This window comes from Cephus cinctus, unplaced genomic scaffold (assembly GCF_000341935.2).
Source record: "Cephus cinctus unplaced genomic scaffold, Ccin1 Ccin1_scaffold0168, whole genome shotgun sequence".
In the NCBI taxonomy this organism is placed as follows: Eukaryota; Metazoa; Arthropoda; class Insecta; order Hymenoptera; family Cephidae; genus Cephus; species Cephus cinctus.
The window spans coordinates 1,119,695-1,142,522 of NW_014332892.1; the positions used below are offsets into that span (position 1 = coordinate 1,119,695).

General features: G+C 39.4%; 1 protein-coding gene across 4 annotated transcripts in view; it reads left to right on the forward strand.

The window, feature by feature from the left end:
- Window positions 1-22,828, forward strand: part of LOC107264351 (neuroligin-4, Y-linked) — a 144,785-nt gene that overhangs the window by 71,627 nt on the left and 50,330 nt on the right. The window contains exon 1 of one of the 4 annotated variants that reach the window (XM_025081205.1): window positions 18,186-18,289. The exons of the other annotated variants lie outside the window; for them this stretch is intronic. Within the exon in view, the coding sequence (XP_024936973.1) occupies window positions 18,286-18,289 (4 nt within the window). The 5' untranslated portion in view covers window positions 18,186-18,285. Of the gene's footprint in view, window positions 1-18,185; window positions 18,290-22,828 lie in introns of those variants that run through there. 4 annotated transcript variants of the gene reach the window in all.

Sequence of the window (22,828 nt, forward strand, 5' to 3'; positions counted from 1 at the left end):
CCCCTGGCCACTCCATCCCCCTAAAATTCAACCCAACAATCCAGCCGCTACTTGAGAACTGCGGGAGCTCCTTAGAAAAGGTCGAGGGTACGCGTTTTAATTGTCACTGAAAATTTAACGTCAAACTAATATGTCAGACACGAGCGACACGTGCTGCCACCTGGGTCAAAAGTCCCAAACTACATCGTACAGGTAATATTATGGAATCAGGTCAAGCTATTTAATAACGATGTAATGTCCAGAAGCGACTTGCAGGGTGCAACAGTCTGCCAAAGTTAGGCAGAAATTGTACGTGTGCATAAATAAATTTTAATTAGTTATAAAGTTATGCCCACGTAGTATAAGACAGACCAATTAACCACCCTCGGACTAATTGGCTCCGATCAAAGCGACGGGAATGACATATAGGAGCCTAAGAGCGTTTCCACGCTAGACGTTGCTTCTCCTGAAAATCCTTATCCCTATGGACCACTGACAGCCCTTAGGGAACGTTCCGTCCTTTAGTCTATCTCTTTGCTCTGATTAAGCACCGTCTGTTCTGGTTAGGCTGACTAGGCAATATGCTCCAGGTCTTGGCCAACCCCTAACAAGCCTCGTTTCGTTCTGTCTGTCTGACCGAATATTACATTCCTACCCCTACCGCGGACGCTGCCATTCCATAGGGGGAAGACCCTTTATCCTAGACCAAGGGTACTTTGCTACTCTATACACATATACCAGAAAGACAACGTATGGATGGAAGGGTAGTTATTTTCGAAGAAAATTTGATCGCGAGTGCACACGTGACTTCTATTTCAAAAATATGAATAATAACGGTCCATTGTCATCCAGACAGATTCATGGCGCCTGAATCTCAGGATCTATATTTTTTTTGTTCACCCTGTATATTTATAATACCACCAGTGAGCGTCCCCTTATCTAAAAATTTTTCAAAATGGCTTGTTAAAAAAAAATAGTAGATACTTATTAAATTTTTCTTAAGACTACGGTCGGATCGCGTAATACACTGCGAAGGCAGTCAAAGAGCGCATCTTCATGTGGACGACAATGTATCTTCACGTTTAAACCGTGCGAATAGACTCCCAGTGTTCGTCTGCGTGTCGCGAAGCTTCGCCAAGTGTATTTACGTTTCGCGTCATCTTTGATCTTGTACCGGGTAACCGGATGAAACGGTGAATCGCGTGCGCAGGGACTCTCTCAAGGGGGATGAAGACAGGCACAAGGGTAGCTAGTTGAAATGGAGCCTCCAGTAAAATAAGGTTGCAAGTGGTAGAGGAAGTAAGGATAAACAGATTCGTCGTGTCAGCCAACAAAAAAGTCTCCATCCGTAACGCCCGAGCTTCTACGTCGCTGGTGAGTCTGAGTGGTGGAGAATGTCTTCTAATCTATAAAGAACCCACTGAGTTCTGAGTGGGACGTTTGGACGGACTGGGGACGGAGGGTTAGGAGGTCGTGCAGTGCGTTTCTCTCTTCTCTTTTTTTTGTTCTCATTTTTCAAGAGAAATTGAAAAGGCTGCAACCCGCTATCTGTTATTCTTGCGAAAAGCAGGACAAGGAGTATCGACGACTATAGGGTATCCTTTCTTCTTTCAAGAGAGAAAAGAAAAGAGAGATCCCTCTCTTCTCTTTTTTCTTTCTTTGGTCGTCCCTTCTCTTGTCGCCAAGTGAAAAGAATGTCGTCGCTCCAATCCTTAGGGATAAGATCCTCGCGCTTGGATGCGAAACTGACTGGTATAAGGGTATACCGATAAGACAGACGTATACCGGGTGGTCCGACCATAAAGTGTCTACGCGAATGGAATACGCATGATGATTGCTTTTAACTGGACTACTCGGTATATACTTAGTATACGTGTATAGTCGTTGAACTGGGATAAAATTAATCTAACAATAGTGTATTTTCGTTTGTGATAAAATCGAGTGTTTTATGAATTCTAAGTATGAATTTTTTTCTGTGTTTCAGGTAAGTCTGATCGTTGATATTGGACTGGGACGAGGTAACGATAACGAAGGAATTTTTCTTCCCTCGGGATTCTACCGGGTATCGGTGACTATGTTACGGATAATGGATAAATCCTTGTGAGAACCAGCGTGATTTTACCCGGAAATATTCCTTTCCAGTTTTCTCTCAATTCTTCGGTCAGTGTCCGCGTAATTAAAGCAATTCCGTGGAATTATCGCGATAAGTTATCGCAAAGGCAAAACGCGAACCGGTCGTTGGAGAACAGCCCGCAGGCTTGACTTTTCACCGCACGAACCCTTCGAATCTAACGAAACTTTCAGCAGGTATAATTCAAAGAGCAGAGAAGAATTGACAAAAATTTCAAGATAAAATATTACTTTTCACATCGAACTCGAATACATCGATATCCCCATATCGCACGTCATTCCCACCAACGATATTTGACCACACTAAAAAATAAATTCCCCAAAAAAATACAGTGTACCTACAATCGAAAAACTTTGAGATCCCTAAATCGTAAAAAAAAAAAATTCCAAAAAACACATCCAATACCTTTCACCTGACTCAGGCGCCAAGTAATTCGAAGATCTCGAATTCCTAACAGTATTTCACGCTTTAACGACCAGCGAAGACTGAAAAGTTTTCACGAGTCGAGTAAACAGAAAGTATAGCTTACTCAAAGTATAGCGTTGTGTTCCCCCTTATCTTATCCACTCTCCGAAAGCTTCGTGAAACAGAGAGAAAAAAAAGAGGCTCCCACACCGAAATAAATTGGGATGGAAGCGATGGTGGGGGGGTGAAAATGGAAGGTGAGACCATAAAGTTCGAAATTTTTCGAAGTGAGAAAAAAAAAGTGTCGAAGACGTATTCCGCCCCCGGCGAAGAATCCCTTAAGCAAGAAGCGTGCGGTTGGATACGGTAGGGTTGAGGAAGTCACAAGAAGGGGGAGTGGCTCGAATATTGTATCAACAGGCCGTTGAGCCACGAGATAAGAAAGTTTACCGTTGCGTAGCGCTCGTGGTTGTCGGGAAAAGTTGTAAACCCGTTAAAGAAGAAAAAGAAAGGGAGAGACAAAGGGGAAAAAAAGAAACAGGAACAACCAAGCCCCGAAGGGGTGAAGGTAACTTGCCGCACGATAATGGCGCAATGAACATCGGAAAATAATGCCATTACTATCAGATCGCAATATCCAGGGCGATAGGAAGGATGGGTAGGGACAGGAAGGAAACAGGAAGGAAGGAAAGCAGCCAGAGAATTGTTGTTCCCGAGTCCCTCCAGCGGGCGGAAGTGCTACCCGGGTAGCAATCGATATCCGGGGAACAATGGACGCCTGTACGCAATGATGCGACAAAACGCATTCATACGTAGATACCACGTTAGGAGGGTTGTATAGTGTATAGCTATCGGTATATCTATATATATTTATATATATATACATATTGTATATATATACACACTTGATACATTAAGTCAGCGCATAGGTGGGGCTACAAGTCAAAGAGCCATTGAACTTCTGGCAAGCTGGTTTATTACGTGGCAAATAACAATGTCTGATTCGCGAGAAGCCAGCGTGACTGACCTCAGCATTCCGAACCGGATATGCGGAGGGAACTTCACGGAGGTTATGATTGATCGTGCCGCTTCGGTTCGGGAAGGCAACTGCTACTGGTAGGATTGCACGGAGGGCGCCGTAGAGTGAATAGGGATGGCGAAGGAGGGAAGCAGGGAAAATCCCTGAATCGTGGCAAAAAAAGTTTGGCGCGTCGGGACGCTTCTTGGGGAACGCTTGGAAGTTAAAAAAATTCATTCTGCTAAGACCTACCCTTAACTCCCGTCCTTCGACCCCCCTTAGCCACCCCTTGGACGTTGTTACGTTGCTTCAAGAAAAACTGCCAGTGTTTTGTGTCGTGCTCATGTAAATTTTTAGGAACGATTTTTTTTATGACGTATCGATATATCGATAGTTGAAAATTCCGAGGATTTGGGATTTGTTTTGGAAGTACGAACATAGGCGTGACTGAGGTCTGGTACGTCGCCCGGGTAATTAGGGGATGACGGGGCGATCATTTTATGGGGTTAAAATGAAAGGAAACGAGACCAACGGACGTGGTTACATTTTTCAAAAAATATATTTTGCGTCCAAAAAATTTTTTAACCGGTAAACCCTACAGCGAAATGCACTTGTACAAAAGGGGGATCGAGCTGAATCCTAAACGACGGTGATTACCGGCAATGTGTAAAGGTGGAAAGAAAAATCCGAAGGGGATGCGAAGAAAAAAATAAAAATCCTTCCTACCGCGGGATAATCTGCAGGAATTCGCGAAACGTTGTACGGGGTGAATTCGCGTAAAATGGCGCGGTACATACTCGGTCGAGTTCACGTGAAATCGCAGCAGGCTAATTCGATAACCGGGCATGACTCGAAATACATGACGTAATTAAACGTTACGCGAAAATAAATTACTGCCATTACCGTATAATAAATCATCGGGAAATTTATCTTCCCGGCAGATTGACGTAAGGCTATGTAAGACTTTTAAAAAATTATAGGAAACCCCGCGGATACTTTTATTCTTCGCAGTTTTTACGTTGCACGTTCGTTTCGTCGATATACAATTTTTCACCCACGTATATACATTACACAGTATATACAGACGATAACCCATCATCCTATTAACCCCCCGAAGATTCTCTGGCTGGAGCAGATTGTCCACGTAGCCTCTATCTAAATTGCATAAGAAGTATCGATCCCATCGCCAATATCGATACGGAGTAGCGTTCCTGTCTTATCGAATTCCACGTCCTAATTGACTGACTGCCGTTAATTGTAATCCTGTAATCACTTCCGCCTGTGACCAATTACGAACGTAGATCAATGTCTTGTGTCGATTAACAGCGAATAGTAAACTGCAGTGTTGCTTTTCGAGCGTATGTCTACATAACGTGCTACACGATTACCATGAAATTCGAATATAGGTATACACAAAGAGGAATCATAAATCAATACTATTTACGTGATCTATGTATATTTTATTTTAAAAAGTATAGAAAAAAAAATATTTTTCTATTAATTCCCACGAAACACCATAGTAATATATGACATGTGTTATATGACACCATATACGTATTTGTTTTGGATAGGAATTTTTTTTTTTTTTTTTTCATCTCCACTAGGATTAGTAACGGGATGTGACTACGCGACGTCTGTTAACAGGAGGTATGGAAGCTGCATTGCAGATTATTTACTCCGTGACGGTATAGATTGCGCAGGGATTTTAGAGCAGATTAAGGTCTGACTATGTCGCGCTATTACTACTGGTTAGTACGTACAGGAAACGTAGCGTGACTGTAAACCCTGTAGTCGCTTTTAATCCCATTAAAATGCTATCGTTGTAACGTACGACGTTCAATATCATCGAAACTGTCATGCGAATACGTATAGCTGGCGCATTAACATCGGTTAAATTGCGAGAGAAGCGAGGAGGTAGCAAAATAGTTATTACCACCGATGAATCGTAGGAAACGAAGATGGCCAACTGGAGGAGAAAAAAATTACTACACGTCTGCTAAGTTGAAGGAGGGAACATGGGGGCGGGGAGAGGGGAGGGGGGGTTGGAAAAGTTGGGCATAAATATCGTTTCCTCCATCCATGATTAAAATCACCGGTGACTCAAACTCGAGCTAGTTTCGTCGAACGACTAATCTGCAAAGTTTTCAAAGTTTCAAAGCGAGGGTTGCGCCTGACAAGGAAGAAATAGTAGAAGGGGGTTAGTAGTCGCTGTTCAGTGCGGAGGGTCGAATCGAGGGGTTGCCTCGTATTTCATAATTTGAGTATACTGTTTATTCGAGTATTTCGATTTAATGACTACAGCTAGACACCGCTTTACGTATTGCGTATCAAGAATCTTCATATACGTCTATACACGTACAGTGCGGATATACTGCTCTGTGGATATATTTTACTCGGTGAATATATTTATGATATATCGCTACGAGAGCTTATATGGACCAAGATTACGTATCTGGTTGAGCAAATGTAATCGTGCATTCCCGTACGCGATATCCAATGGCGTATTTGAATTATTTGATCTTAAGTGGTTTTTGCAAGCTTCGCTACGTCAGGAATCGCATCATAAATTATTCACCGTCATGGGAAAGCGTATAGTGGCGCATTCCATATTCCGTGTGCAGATGCGTGGAAAATACATCGGAGCATGCAAATTGAAAATCGACGGGGCTTCATTTCATTTGGGTCGTCCATACCAGTCGCAGGGATGCTTCCGTCTCCCTTTCACTAGCTTCCCTGAATTACTCTCGTACTTTCTTGGATTTTTACTCGAACGAAAAGCGCCTCCAGTCATATCGATGTATACTGATTTTCGTGGGATTAAAATTTTGGAAAAATTCAACCGCCTTACTCGTGTGCTCTTACGGCATTGAAATTGTTACATAGATGATGAGGCGTCATGGTTAATATAAAAAAAATTTTGAATTTGAATTTCCCGCGCTCACTGACTTACCGACCGAGTACGATTGACTTATTAGATATTCGTCTGACTAGTCGGGTTTGCACTACTGGTGAATTCTAGAATCCATGAAAGAATAAATAGAGGGAGACCAACCCCCTCATCCCCCCCGCGCCCAATATATGGCGCTATATAGGGGTGACTAACTGATCGGTTGGCTGACTTCGTTAAATAATGCACCACCGAACTAATAAGACTCGGGACTTTCTATCCACTTGAACCGAACTAATTGCCAGCGGTGTTCCATCATTATTTTCTGAAGCTCAATTGTTATCCGCCGTTCACCCTTTCCCCTGCCCCAAATAGAATCACCCGCCAACGTTAACCCTCCCCTTCTGGCAGATCTTTTTCTTTCGCCCAGCCATTCTATCCAGGCCTCCGCGATTCTCGTGCGATCTATAGATCGTGCGATGATCGATATTCGATGACGAAAAATCATGAAGTGTCATTAAGAGCATACTCAAGGATACCGCGAGACCCGAGTAATTATGGAGAAATATGGAATTTAGGTCCCTTGATAATGTTTTTCAGCCCGTTGATTCTCGCGACTTACGTAATGAAGGAATTTGGTAGAAATATATTTATTCGTTTCACCGTACGTAACGCGCGTCCCGTATGATGCCAGTGGAAGTAGATACGTTAAAGAAAATTTGAAAAAAAAATTTGAACGAGGTACACCAAAGCAGAGTCTTTTACGTTTCCGCGTATATACGTTACGCAATGCATAATGCATATAAACTAGATCTATAAACACCATAAGAAAACTTCTACTAGACTCTATATAGTTACCAGTGTAAGATTTTTCCCGAGGCTTTACCTCTCGTCGACTTTTACCTCGTCCCGCTTTTATTTGCTGCCTGAACTTCCAGGTTGGCTTCGGTATCGACTGCACGATATATTACTTATTTTTATATGGTTAACCAAGAGGCCACCACCTACCTATGGCTGCAAGATGCGATATCGGTATTACTAAAAATAAAGACTCGCGGGATATCAATGTTTTATCATTTCATTTTTACTCCTCTGGCAACTGCGATACGAATAAAGCAAATTCGTTATTTTATTTTATTTTTTTTTTTTTACGTGAGAATAAAGTTGCTTGGTAAACGAAGGAGACTTATCCAACTTCATTGCAAACTTTCATCAGAATCAGTGTCGTTGCCAATCTTATCAAGTTCAGCTTCGATCCACGTGCTATTCCTTACGGGGCAACCTGCAAGACTCAGACTTTGGTTTTCATGTTTGACTAGTTGCAATATCTAGGATCGAAAAATGGAAAAACAAAAAAAGGCGATAAAAAATGTAATTTCCTTGAAAACATTAAACTGTACCAAGAAAGCTTTCTGGATAGAAAAACAATGTTAATATATAGAAAAACAATGTGTAGATTGTAGACACAATGGTCGTTCCATGTAATCAGGCATTATCTGCGTACCTATTGAAAGTGGTACTGTTCATTATCAATATACAAGTTAGCCAGAGCGTGTGCTGCCATTGTTTCAATACTCGGCCATTTGCGATGCCTTGTCTCTGGTTTTCACGTATATATGTTATATACTATACATAGATATATACACACGCTAGATCTATATAGTATACAGTACCATGACTTGCATGTACAGTAAACGTACGAATCAGCGGTGCACCAACTTTACGTCGATGCGTCATCTTCCCCTTTTTTATTTTACGATAGGAAAATGGCACTCTATCGGTTTTCCTTTACGAACCACATTTGGCTGCCGAAGGACGAATGGCTCCACTTTCGAAATGGCCATTTCTGGAAACTAGTTTCCCGTCCGATACCGTCAACCCTTACGGAAACGATAACTGACCCTTCCTTACGTCCTCATGGCTTTACTAAACCTGAAGCAGAAAACCAGTTCTCGAAGTACCTGGAGTAGAAAAGTAATTTTTCGAAAAAAATATCCTGAGCTCACGAAACGAGGGAGCAAATAGTCAGTAAGGATATACGAAAAATTTCATATTGGTTATTGAAGTTGAAAAAAATTTGTAGTCTCGTTGTTGTTCCATTATTTTTTTTTCCTGCACGAAAACTCACATAATACCCATGACGTATTTTGCACTACATTCTCAACCCACGTCAAGAAATTTATGTACATTTTTTTAACCCCCCAAACCACAGCATAAGTTGGAAACAAGAGGAAGCCTCGCGATTACTAGGACGGTTTTGTCGGTTTTGAGAACACAAGTACGAAAGGGTAAATTACTCCTTTCACGTCGACATCGAAAAGCAATATGGCCTCGGCGCCGCGTAACTTCTTGCATCGACGACAAAGCACGTTGGCTGATATCGTCACTTGCGAATCCGTCGAATGAATTGAACGATGAGACAATAATGCCAGGAAGAACTCTTTTGCCATTCCCGTGGTACATGGACTTTTGTCTTGTCGTAAATTCAAATAAAATAATTCAAAATTCCAAACAAATTTCAATAAAACAACGAAGAAAGGTTCTTGAGTCAAAAATAAATAATAAAAATTCTTTAGTTTAAGAAACGAGTGAAAAATCGAACCCCTGCCTAAAAAAATAATGGGATTGAAAATAAATTTAAAAAACCAAAACTTTCAGACAAAAGTAACATTCGAAATTAGTAAAAAACGAGGAAAAAAAATAAAAAGTTAAGCGAAGTCAAAGTTACCAACGTCAATACCAACTGTTTGTGTCATGGGAAATATATATATATACATACTACGTATAACCTATGCTAGGTAACTTCGAAGAGAAAAACTTTCACGTGTTTATGCGTCCAAGTAAAATTATTGATCCGTGATAATATAACGACTTCGTATAAACTGATTCCGAGGATTTCTAATTTTTCGCTACGTAAACAATTTGCTAATGTTTTCTATCTTAATATCTTCCAATCTATACATATCAATACTCGTGAGTCTATACTTATCAGATATACCATACGGACTTCTCAAGTTATCTATAAATTTTCATCCACCCATATCCTCCACTGTACCAATTCCCCACGAATGCATCTCTGCCTGGAATTGCAACTTGTCTGGATAATTGGATCGACTGCGGTATCATCTAGAGGGCCGTATAGTATACCTATATATATATATATATATATATATATATATATACGTACATACATACCTACCCTACAGCAAACATATATATAGCACTGCATTTATACGTATGACTGGTGATATAAGACAAAAATGCATAAAAATGACTAATTTTCTATTGCATAAAAGAAAGTGGTCGATAGGTAGATAGACGGGCGTTTATTAAACTCGGTAATCTTTAAAAGTAAAATATTAAACATTAATTATCGTGTAATACGTGTTTTAAAATCAACAAGGGAAAATTCCCCAGGCTAACTGGCGACTATCCCACGTTTCGTTGAACCGTTAATAACACGGCATCCTTATTTTATTGAACGAAAGTAATTTCACCCAGATATCAATTCCAAGCAGTGGTTTTATTGATCCTTGACGTCTTCATCTTTTTTCTATCAAGTGGGTACAGCCATACACCAAAAAGCACTTAAACATACCCAATAATAAATGAAACACGTGTTAACAACGTTAAATGACTAAATCGCATAAATAATGGGAAGCAGGTTGAGTAATTTTACCTAGAATTTAGTTTATGTCAATTTCAACCTCTATCAAAGAGCATTCCCGGAGGTGAGCCACAGTATCTACCATGAAAATTTAATATGACGAAATTCCCATGACGACCGTCCAAATTTCATAGCTTAAAGGTTCACCCCCTTAGTTTGGGTTGCAGGTGAAGTTTCTCGTTGTAAGTTCAACATATATCACGTAAAACTTGGCCTCCAGAGTTTCTGCCTAACATTTGTCACTGTAGATCCAGATAAAATCGATAGTGTAAAAGAAAAAAAAAGCACATATAAAAATGAACAAGTTTAATTATTGATATCAGTTATCAGTGACTAATAAGACCTAAAAATTAAATCTCTTTTAATTACATCCACTTCACCTTACTCGATCTTAATTTTGAGGTTATAAACTTCATAACCGTATTACATACTAACCTCTCGACCTATTTGTTTTACCTGGTCTAATCGGTTTAACCTCGACACTCGATTTGATTTGAAATGTTAGCGAGTTACGTAATTGCGTCCGCCGCCTTTAACCCGATGCCAATCGAGACTTTACAAACTACGTTATCCCGGGAAGCTTTTTTTTAACTTAGCCAAATTCAGAACCGGTACGGGTATGAAAGAATTTTTATTTAAATAGGGGGAAAAACTTTGATAATAGATTTAATTATGTATTCCCGCGTAATAATTTGTTGACTGATTGAATATGTGGCGAACGGTGGGGCCTCGTTAGATTTCTCGTTAAAATAATAAATAGAGTAAACAGCTATTGTATGGAAGCCGCATGAAGATACTGATTTACACACTATTATTTCCCTATAGTAGCAGACTGCATATAGAGTTTCATAATTATTTAAATAATAGAGAATTAATCTTCACGTAGGCTAATATTTCCGGATGCTGCACGTACTAGATTCCAGTAATTGGTCCAGGGTCCTGGAATCGTTTAACTAGATTTATTATTTGCTCGATGGCTTTATTTCGAAGCGATGCAATTAACGTTGGGGTCATGAGCTCGTTACATTGCGTACAAATACACGGGGACTAGTGGCTATCTCGATTATTATACAGGTTCAATTTGCGTGTCGATTGTCACTGAAAATACATAATTTTTGAAAAAAGAACAAGTTATACCTTATAAAAATGAAAATTTTTTGTTTCGACAGTCACGTTTATGAACGGATTAAAAAATTAACAAAAATAGTAAATTCTACTGTAATTACGTTCCGAGAATTTTATATCTATTGTGACGAGGCGGCTATCTTGTAACGGTCCTGTCTGGCGGAAGCTGACGGAGACACCCGACCGACGACCCAGTATTAGTTCAGACCACTTTTCAGTACGAAACTGACAAAGAGCAGTGACAGAAGTTTAATTTACGTTAAGTGAAAAGTGAAGCAAAGAGAGATCAGCCTGCCTTACGTATACGTGTCCTTCATGTTTCTTACTAAAGGACTTCTGCGCATGCGTCGTATCATCGTTATAGAAACGCTTAAAAAAATTTGGTCATCTTCAAATTTTGAAAATTATCGCAATTTGTCAAATTGACTGCATGCCGTTAACGTGGACGCCGCACAGCGCATTAATTCGCATTGAACGACAATGGCAACGATCATTCGTCATAGCGAAACACGGTGACGGAATTTCCAGACGTATGCAGCAAATTAACTCTGATATGGTCTTGTACTAAAGGGATCAGTCACAGTGAAACTTCGACTAGAATGACAGACGATTTCCTTTGCCTATCTACCCCGCTCTCAAACACCTAATAGATCGAAGCTCACTGTACCTTGAGTACACTGTACCTAAATTTTACAGAGGATTTTTAATACAGAGCAACTTAATAAAATTCAGTGTACGAATTGCGCTCGACATTCCTCTGCACTTTCCCATCATACTGTACATGTTAACTTCGAAGAAGCTTTCTCGACATTCATAACGAGCTTCGGTACGAGATAATACTCTCCCACAGGAAACTTCCTTCGCTTCTGAGCTCTAAACGGATTACTTTACCGCGAAACGGAGGAATTAGTTTTCACGAGACGTCAATTACGATTGGACGACCTGAAGAATTCAGCAGGGCTTGAGAAAATAGGATGCTATTATATAATTCTTTCTGATTATACGTTCCTGAGTGTCTAATATTGGGTACCGAGCTACAATTTTCCGATGTGTCTTCGGCAATGTTCGGTCACACTCGGGTAAGCTGCAACACAGCATTGAGTTGAAACGGGAGTGTTGTCTGCCTGGTTGCAGAATTAATTTGGTGTTGATTATACGCTTCTACGTGTCTAATATTGGGCGCCGGGCTAAAATTTTCCGATGTGTCTTCGGCAATGTTCGGTCACACTCGGGTAAGCTGCAACACAGCATTGAGTTGAAACGGGAGTGTTGTCTGCCTGGTTGCAGAATTAATTTGGTGTTGATTATACGCTTCTACGTGTCTAATATTGGGCGCCGGGCTAAAATTTTCCGATGTGTCTTCGGCAATGTTCGGTCACACTCGGGTAAGCTGCAACACAGCATTGAGTTGAAATGGGAGTGTTGTCTGCCTGGTTGCAGAATTAATTTGGTGTTGATTATACGCTTCTACGTGTCTAATATTGGGCGCCGGGCTAAAATTTTCCGATGTGTCTTCGGCAATGTTCGGTCACACTCGGGTAAGCTGCAACACAGCATTGAGTTGAAATGGGAGTGTTGTCTGCCTGTTTGCAGGATTAAATTGGTGTATGCGTTAAAAATTGCTAAATTTATTCGCAAAGTTCGGCATGCAAATTTCTATTTCAACCGTTTTAACTGGTATCGCGATTCTCGGATGCCCTTTATCATTTTCCACCACCCCACTCAGCCACCCACCGACGCCGTTATTTTTTTATATGTATTTTTTTATTTTTTTTTCTATTGATTCTAATACACTGGGTATATACACTCTTCTGGAGTCGGTAGAGTATTGATGACGTCACTGGTTAACACTCGCCCTTAGAACTCGTACATTTTGGGAGACGTCTCTGAATGCGGAGAGATGGAAGAAAAAGGTAGAGAGAAAAAGTGAAAAAGGTCTCTAATTGCCTCAGCACTAAATTCCTTCTTTGGAGAGCTGCTAGACGTGGGTATGTGGGCGGTGTACTGTTTAGATATGTATACGTAGGTAAATACATACTTGGAAGATATTCCACGTAAAAAAGCATTGTTCCTCGGGTTCTAATATGATTTTCATTCGTCCGGTGCGCGTGCTCAAGGTGTAATTAAGTTAAGCGAATAATTGGAAAGAGAAGAGCGTGGAAACTAAAAGCAAAAGGTAAAAAGGCTTTGTCGCACCCGAGCGACACATCACGAGTATACAATTTTACGCTATATGTAAATGCAACAGTCACTCTGTTTTGTTTGCGTAGATAATACATGGCGTTGGCTCGGTTCGCTTAAAAATTATTATTATCCTGATTAGCGGGCGTCTGAATTTTAATTAAAGGTCTCTCGACGTCGTGGTCATTTGTTACGCAAGATGAAATATGCATCGAGCATTATAACTACGCGCCGGCTTGATAACATAATTCCTGCAGTGAACGTCACGAAAAGCATTTGGGAATTGAAACACTTGATACTTATAGGACGTACAGTGATAACCGTGAAAATTTAATATTTTATATCTTTAATTCCATTGATGCCTACAACAAAGTATTCTCTACTATTTCTCTCTGTATGAAAATATTGAATGCGCCAGTTTCACTGAACTGTCAGAAAAGGGATTTTGTAAATTGGTATTGAATAAAAGAAATATCTCAAATAAAATCTAACATTTCCTGATACATGTCAGTCGTACAATTTTTACAATTTTACATTTCCCTTTGCGAATGGACCAAAAAAAAACCTCGAATCGACCCATTGACAAGCAATAGTAATAAAATATAAAAGAAACGTCAATAGAGAAGGGACGACGTGTGGTAGATAAAAACAAAATTTAAAGGAATGTACATCCAATGGAAATGCGTAATATCGTAATGTGAAAATATTTCACTTTTAACGTTCAGTCCACTTTTGAATTTCCCGGGTCAATTTCAAACACGTTATACGATAGTCGGAAAAAATTAATATACCTTGTGGCCAGAACGGAGAATCGATAGGATGTAAAGAAAAATAAAAAATTTTACCTTTTGCGCCACTTTGACTTCGGTTGAAAAATGAGCAAGGCTCTTTTCCGGCGTTTTGGCATAACTCATGAACCGCCAGAGTTCTACACAATAGCAACAGTGCCCGGCCAATGTCTGCTACACATTTCCATTTTATCTCGAGACACGACAGAGGCCTTTGTTTCTTGCTGTGGACAGGAACAAAATAGCCCTGTCACTTAATAGTATCCTTTATCTCCTAGTAACACTGACTGCCATGCTGTAGGTCTCTGTTACTTAGTTAGGTATAAATACCAGGTCTAAACTCCCAAACACGATTCGCAGTACCGTTTTAGTATACGTTAAAACATACACCAGGAGAAATTCCCCACGTACCGCGAGACAGTTTAGTAACTGTTATGAAAATCCTATGTCCGCCATGTATTCATATTCAGAGATAAATGTCGACCTTTTTGCAGCGAGCATTCTGAATACCGAAAAATATTCGCTTGAAGCAGGTACGGTTTATTGCTGTCAATTTTTTCGTATATTTTTTTGTCGCTGAATATTGACAATTTAGAGATATTAGTCACTAGATTTTCGATTTTATGCTCCCTGGGATTAATATTGGCTTGCTTTTTTTTTACTGTTAGATACGAATTGCGAGTTGTTCTTTATTTATTTATTTAAATTCTCCGATCGCTAGGGCTTCGCTCTGTCGGTTGTGACGGATTCTGCTTGACCGACGGGGCTAACCAAATCGTGTATCCGACGTGAATTGCTCGTTAGACGCTTCACCTTTTTCTTGCTACTGTATTCCTCGTGTATATGAACAAGAAATGTTACTGCCACGTCGTAAATTCTCCTAGGCATGTAGCGTTTGGAATTTTTGTTTTTTAGGATTGTGACGGAACGAAGAGGGCTCTCTGCTTTTGACAGTTATACGCCAACGCTCTTCTGTCCGATCGAGCGTCACTCACGGTGCGCGCGCACCCGTCAACCGCGTGAAATCGCCAAATGTTATTCTTCCAATTTATACGTTCGAACGGGATCAGGAAACGTGAAAAAAATATTTATTAAGCACGCATCCCACTCCGAGATACTGGAAACACCAGAAGCGTTCGAAAATCTGTGGTTACTATAGCTCAGAATTGATTCAGGCATTATGTCTAGTCCATACTACCAGAGCCTCTGAGCCGCTACATACAATCTCGGCTTTCAAGGGATTTCCGGACAAATTCACGTGTTTAAGTTTTGAACTCGCCATGCCGTAGTGCAGCACGAGCAATCCTCTGACCTGAAGCCTGGGATATCGCGCGTACACCAAAATTACGGCGACCTCAGCGAAATGGGAATGAGGTTTGCGGTTGTGGGTAGCTAAAAGTAAATATATGTATAGTTTGTTATGGTGAGAGAGGTCTACAAAAATTTAATAAAAAGGACCAGGAAGGACGGGAAGATCCCAAAGATCTTCTGGATAACGTTGAGTATCTTATAAATGGGTTTACGCACCTCCATAGACCTATTTGAACCTGGCACCCGATTTAAAAATATTATTTTCAAAATGCGATTCGATTTTACCCCTGTACCTCTTTGTACCACTTTAATTTTCGTTTCTACCAAACAGGTGCTAGTGTTTTTTGGCCCTCCACCCGTAATTCCGGAATGTTTGAGATACAAACGATAATCAAAGTCTTACAAAAAGGTACAAAAATCGAATCGCATTTTGAAAATCATAATATTTTTAAGTCGGGTGCCAGGTTCGCATAGGTTCTCCGCAGCTATAGTCGCCGTCTCAGCGATAACCCAGAGCATTATCCATCACTCTTAGAAGCATAACTGTATCAAGATAGTTTGATTAATTATTTTTGACGGAAAATCCATACGCGTCAAGATTATTTCCACCGTTTTAACGTCCTATCAAAATTCTTGTAAATTTATACTATTGAACACGTGAATAATTTCAGGAATACTTTATGTTAATCTAAAGAGTAAACCCCATGTATATTCAACTTGCTTCGAGGTTAGGTTAGGTATCAATATTTTTATAATGACGTCATATTCGATTATTATGGGTTTCATGTTTTTTTTAATATATCTAGTATACTCGTATCGAAATATATATATATATATATATGTATATATAGATAGTAGATATATATACCACACGTGTATACATAGAGCTTGTAGGTACAAAATCAGCTGAATTATTTGATTTATCTCCCAAGGGATTTATCCTCGAAGACTTTACGAGGGAAGAAAATCGAGGAAGATGCTGCACGGTGGATGAAAACGTTAAATATTTTAGCTATAATCCTTCGTGTGGAAAACTATAAAAATTTCTTTTTATACCTTTACTGGTTCTTCTGTATTACATAGTAATTGTGCCTGGACGGATATGCAAGATAGAAATTGTATTTTTTGGAATCCTACAAAATTTAATAATAATATGCAATCACGTATCTGAAGGACAATACTGTATTTTGTCCGTAATGCTGTCTGACAAATTTCAAAATTTCGAGATGCATTTATCGTAATTGCATCTAGAGCGAGTACAGTCAGCGACGAAATTACGATAAAGCATCTCGAGGAGGCGCGAATATTCAGGATTAACAAGTGCATTGTTAACGGTTGAATCTTATCTAACTGCTCGCGAATTAAGGTTTACTTATCACTGTATATATATATTTAATAGGACGCGCTATATATCTATATATATAGATATATGCTAGATATTCAAGAGTTCTGCTACTGACTACCCGACGAATTTACGGATATCGATTACTCGCAGTCTCGTCCATTATGTATTATAGGTCATTTTTGTCGAGTGCACTTTTCCCAGACGGGCAAATGTGGAGCACATTAAAAATTGCCGTTACGAACTTTATTCCACCTGCACTCGTGTACGCGAAGCATCGTGCAGCATCATCTAACCTAGACGTAGGAAACTCTCGAGTTTTGACTATACTCTCCTTTATTACGATACTATCCGTTACCTTAGAGACGGCTTTATTTCTCTCGCGAGAATAATTCATCACCCGGTACAGTAAGGACGGCCAGTTAGATAAAGCGAATACAGAGTGTGCAATCTATTCGTTTCTATTATCGACTTTTATAATGGAAAATGGCGTCGAAACAAGTGTAAATAAAATGGGTTGATATACGATCTAACGAGATTCCAAAAAATATATATATATATCGATATATCAAATCGACTTTTCGTAACATTGTTCAGTAATGGAAAACACACAGATATATGTCTTTCGGGTCGCAGGAGTCGTAAATTATTAATAAAAAATTTATTTGAAATCAATTAATATCGATTGATAAGAATACTCATTGTTCGATACATCGCAATAGGCGATCGTACAATTTAGCTGGGATTCGAACCCGATCGAAATTTATCTGAAATCGATTAGTATCGATTGATAAGAATACTCATTGTTCGATACATCGCAATAGGCGATCGCACAATTTAGCTGGGATTCGAACCCGATCGAAATTTATCTGAAATCGATTAGTATCGATTGATAAGAATACTCATTGTTCGATACATCGCAATAGGCGATCGCACAATTTAGCTGGGATTCGAACCCAATCGAAACTGTGCATGGGTCGGCGATCAGCGTATCCAAAGCGAACATCCGGTATACTATACTGACATCCGTATATCACCCTAGGCCGTAACGCAGCTTGAGAAGATACATCCACAACCGGAAGTGCATTTACCTATGTAATAGGAAGGATGACGAGTGGGGTGGTTGATGTGGGAGAGGTGGGGTGATATTGGCAGGGTCGAGGGGATGAAAGGTAAATTTTGGAAGCCGGCTAAAGAGCCCAATAGGAGAAATGGCCGTGCGGGTAGATCGAACAAGCAAAAGGAGCACGTTGCGCAAGCCGTCCCGGAAAGTGAACTTAACCTCAATTATTTTTAATTCAATAATTCCCAAAATTTTTGTCCCTCGACTCTGTAGGACCTTTTACGAAGTATTCGCAAATCACCAAACGGGCTGGAATATTTTAGTTCGCCAACCCTTACTGGTTTAAGCCGTTACTGCTGGTGTATGGTGAAGCATGGGAGAACTGTGAATGGGTAAGTGGCATTATAAAAATACACCATACCTATATTATCCCTTAGCTCTCGCAGCTATGTGAACGTCATTTTTTTTTTCTTCTTTTTATCTCACGTATGCGTTTGCTATAGTATCCACACATTCCTAGAGCTGGTATACACTCATCCTCTGTGTCTGGTTTGGTTGCCTTATCCTTTTGCTATGTACTCACCCTGTAGCAAATCCACTCGTACGCCAGAATCCTCCGTGCGAAACTGGCAAAGCCTGCGAAATGGTGGAATAAACGAGATCGCTGAACTAAACGCGGGAGAGATGGGCATTTTTTTTTTTTTATTTTTTTATTTTTTCGAAAGGGATACACAGTGTATTCTGTATTCCATATGTGTGTTCTGTGCTGCTTTCTTTTATCAAGGGTGGATTTTTATTCTCATTTCTTTCGTTTTCTTACGTCGGTAACTGTCTCTTTTGAGAAATACTTTTTTTTTTTCTTTCAATTTTACCGAAGAACTAGATTCGCGAAATATCACGTAACCGCGTAATGTATTGAAAAAAATGTTGTCACGAATCATTGTTTTTTAGCTTGCTTTTTTTTATGTCAACTAGAGCTCTGAAAAAATAGAGTATAGTATCACTGTATATAAATTTTCGAAAATCACAATTTGTCTACCGAACAACCGATTTACATGAGAAATTTTGCGTATTTCCATTTCAGCAAAAATCGTAACGATCCATCTGATTTCTAATGCTATTCGCGAAAATCACCAGAAAATCTGCACAGCAGTAAAATCAGGGTCAGGTGAAATTTTTAGTAAAATGAAAGTTTAATTCAATATTTAGTATGTAACGAAAAAAAATAAACTACCACTTTCAGTCTAAATTTATATATACGTACCTACCCATCAACCATGTTGAAGTTAGTGGCAGTTAACAGTGATTCAGTTACTCGTAGTATATTTTCATTTATAACGTATCCTAACAGTATTAATTAGCAGCAAATTATTCTGCCGTTGGCAGACATAGTCTGACTTCCTTAACTTCCTTCAAAAGTTCTGTTACCTGCTTTAACCTAGTTATCCACTTTAATGCACTTTTAGTCACCGTATGTTAATATTTTTGTACACGGTCAACATTTTCCTCATATATCTGTATATATACAAATGTCTTCCCCAGGGCTTATTAGGAATCTGTCGATAAATAGGACTAGTCAGTTAGCGCCATTCGAAGAGGAACTGTCCCACGGGAACTGTGTCCATCGACCTAAGTAAAATCAATGACTGTAACCTACAGCCAAATTGGTATCATCTTTGAAAATAGTATAGTGCAGCGTTTCGTTGAAGAAAAATCATCATGCATTACGTATACATATTATACATATATAAACCAGCCATTGTAAAAAAAAACATTTACCGTAAGCAAAATTAATTTCCAATCTCACTTGATGCGTAAAAATCGATTGTATCGATTGATAAAAATATTGCAAATAATTGACATAAGGAATTTTTGCAAGTTCCCGTATCGAGCAAAACGCGTATAAAGATTGTATAAAATTCTTAAAGGAGGGTGATAAGAAGAGGATAAATTTTTGTATCATTTAATTAGTTTCTTATTTTTTTCTCTCTAATTCTTATCTCTCTTCACTATGTTGAAGTGGCAAAATTTCCTGTTTAAGAATTTCGACTTTTCGGCTAATCGCTGCAACCCAGTTTCGAATTGGCGATTAGGTAACGGCAACTTCGGGTTTATACCCAGCTAATTTATTTGGTTGATAAGATATTTATCGCGTTTACATTTGCGCGAGGCGAAACAACCCGCTAATCGTGCTGGCATCACCTACCCGTTACCTAGTGCCAACCGGCAGCGTGTTCTGTTATATGTATACATAGCGACTAACTGTAGCGTTATTTAATTAATTGCAAGTACCTGATAAAAATCAGGTATACGTTTAACGAGACTTCGTTAGGTTAATACTATAGTCATGCATGGCACATTAGGCGAATATACCTATATACATATTGATATTAAATAAATGTCCCGTTGATACGTAATTTTATTCATCTATTATTGTTATTTTTCTAAATAACTTAAAACCGATTGTCTATTTCCTTTTTTTTTTTTCTTTTTAATGTTCTTGATACCCAATTGGATAATCGACGACAAATCGCAGAGTAAAATTGACACCCGCGCCAACGAATTTGACGGATTGCAAGTGGCCGCTAGTAAATCGTCCGAACGAGGGTGCCCGTGTTAATTAACGGCAGTCAAATGTCTATTAAGTACATCGTTGATTGATGGTTACATTGATAATCAATTCCAAATGAAATTTAGTTTTCAGCTGAAAAAAAAAAGAATTATCGACGTTTACCCGACTGAAATGCATTTTTTATCGGAAAAAATCCTTATTGGCAAATTAAGGACTTCGATGAGACGTGATCAGGATGACGAGGAGGATTTTACGAGATCGAAATATATTCACGGCACCCAGTTAGCATTTGTATATCGGGTGGGAGCGATCAAGGGTGATTAGCATTGATTGATTGGGGGGAGGGGGGGGTTCAAAATTTGTTCCCCCTATACACGGTGTACCAGAAACGTCATAACTCAACAGTAAAATCCTATTTTAATATAAGTAACGAAAAGTGAGGGAGAATCGCCTGTACTGGGTGAGAAAAAAAAAAAGAAGATTCGAGGCGAGACTCCGGTGGTTGGAACGACGATAAAAACCTTCTTTACCGACGCACTTTCCGTCTTCTCTATTTTTCGGAACATTGTAATAAAAGTCATAGCGCGCAAATCCTATACCTAACGGGTCTACAGACCTCGCTTATTACGACGGCCAGGGGTGTCTTTTTTATTCCGTCAAGAAGAGCTAGGAGGGTTTAGGTACCTTCGTTTTCCAGTAGACCCTCCCTTGTCACCCCATCCTCTTAAATTTTGCCCCTATTCTGCGTAAAATTTATTTTCTCTCATTTCGTACCCACCCGGTACTACCTGCAAGACCAGAAATCCCACAGCTCCCGTTCAACAACCCTTAAACAATACCGATAGATCAATGGGTTCCTGAACGTACAACGGATGAAAGTGTCTCGCTGGACTCTTCCACCCTTCTTCTCATACGATTAAATCGAACACCTTGTATATATCCGGAAATTCCGATACCATTGCTATCTAGGTTTCTGGGTCGTTGGGCGTTACGTAAAACAACGGTACCTTCGTCTTCGTTACGCAATACCGAAGGGTTAAAGTGATCACGTTACATCTTACTTATTCAACACCCGGTATGTAATGTGTCAATCGGTATGGATAATATTAGTTTTGAATTATTTATAGTAAGCCACGTCAGTCGATATACAGTCTGCCATTACTCCTACGCTACGTATAGGCCGTGCAGTCAGCAGAGAGACGTGAATCGCGTACCGGATGCTGGCGTTTCATCTGTCCTGGATTAAATTACAAATTCCATCAAGATTTATCATCCCTTCCGGAAAATTTATATATATACGTATATACACACGTACGGGTCTTTTTGTTCGAACGATATTACGTCTCTCTGCGACTCAGACTATACTTTCTTGCTATTCCCGCGAAACGTATACTGAATTATCTTTCATCCTTCCCTTTATCTTTCGCGTCTCTTCAATTTTCGACGAAAACGTATTTTATTTGAAATTTCAGCTATGCGTAACATTTCATATTGTATCCGCGCGGAAGTAGCAGTAATACCATATTGGATTTGGCAAAACCATCCGTGTGGCAAACCGCGAGGTTTCTTACGCCAATATCTCTTACAGATTGCTCTTCCTTAGTCTATACGCTCAGTTTGTAGCTGTAATGGCTTTGTATGTGGCTGATATATATAACGTTCATCGAACTGGTTCGTACTAGTCTGGTAGAAGCTTCTAGTGAGATTTGGCAAAGCTTAGCAAAGGTTCGCGAATACAAGAGGCACAGTTTATCATGCCAGGACTGGACACGCCAGTAGATATTTATGTTGCTGGTCAGACAGAGTACAATGGATTGTTTTCGGATACTCCCCATTTACCTTTTTTTTTCTTTGTATTTTTTTTTACTCTTTACCATACACAGGCTAAGGATATATATAGGAGAGGACACTAGTGTAGATGTAGGAAAAAAATTGAAAAATTTTATTATTGATTGTACCAAATTTGAAAATTTTTTTTTCTTGCTTCAAACCGAGAAATCCAACTTTCTGGCCTAGGCTCGTAATATACTATTTGAAAATTTGTACTATTACGTTTATTCATTTTACACACTCTTATTTCTTCAGTAGAGCCACGCCCGCGATTCGCGTGCTGTAAGAGATAGCTCTGATAAAAACACAGTTTAGTAGTGCATATTTATTTTAGAAAAATGAAATTTATTATTCAGCAATTTTTTCAAAATTTACTAGACTAGTGATTTAAAGTTAATTAGAAGAATTTTTGAATCAGTCATCTCACGAATTAATCATTTATTTTCTACGTGTAACGAATATTTCGTAGTCGCACCGCATTTCCAGAATCGAAACTTCGATAAAGTGTAACGGCGATTATGAAAAGAGG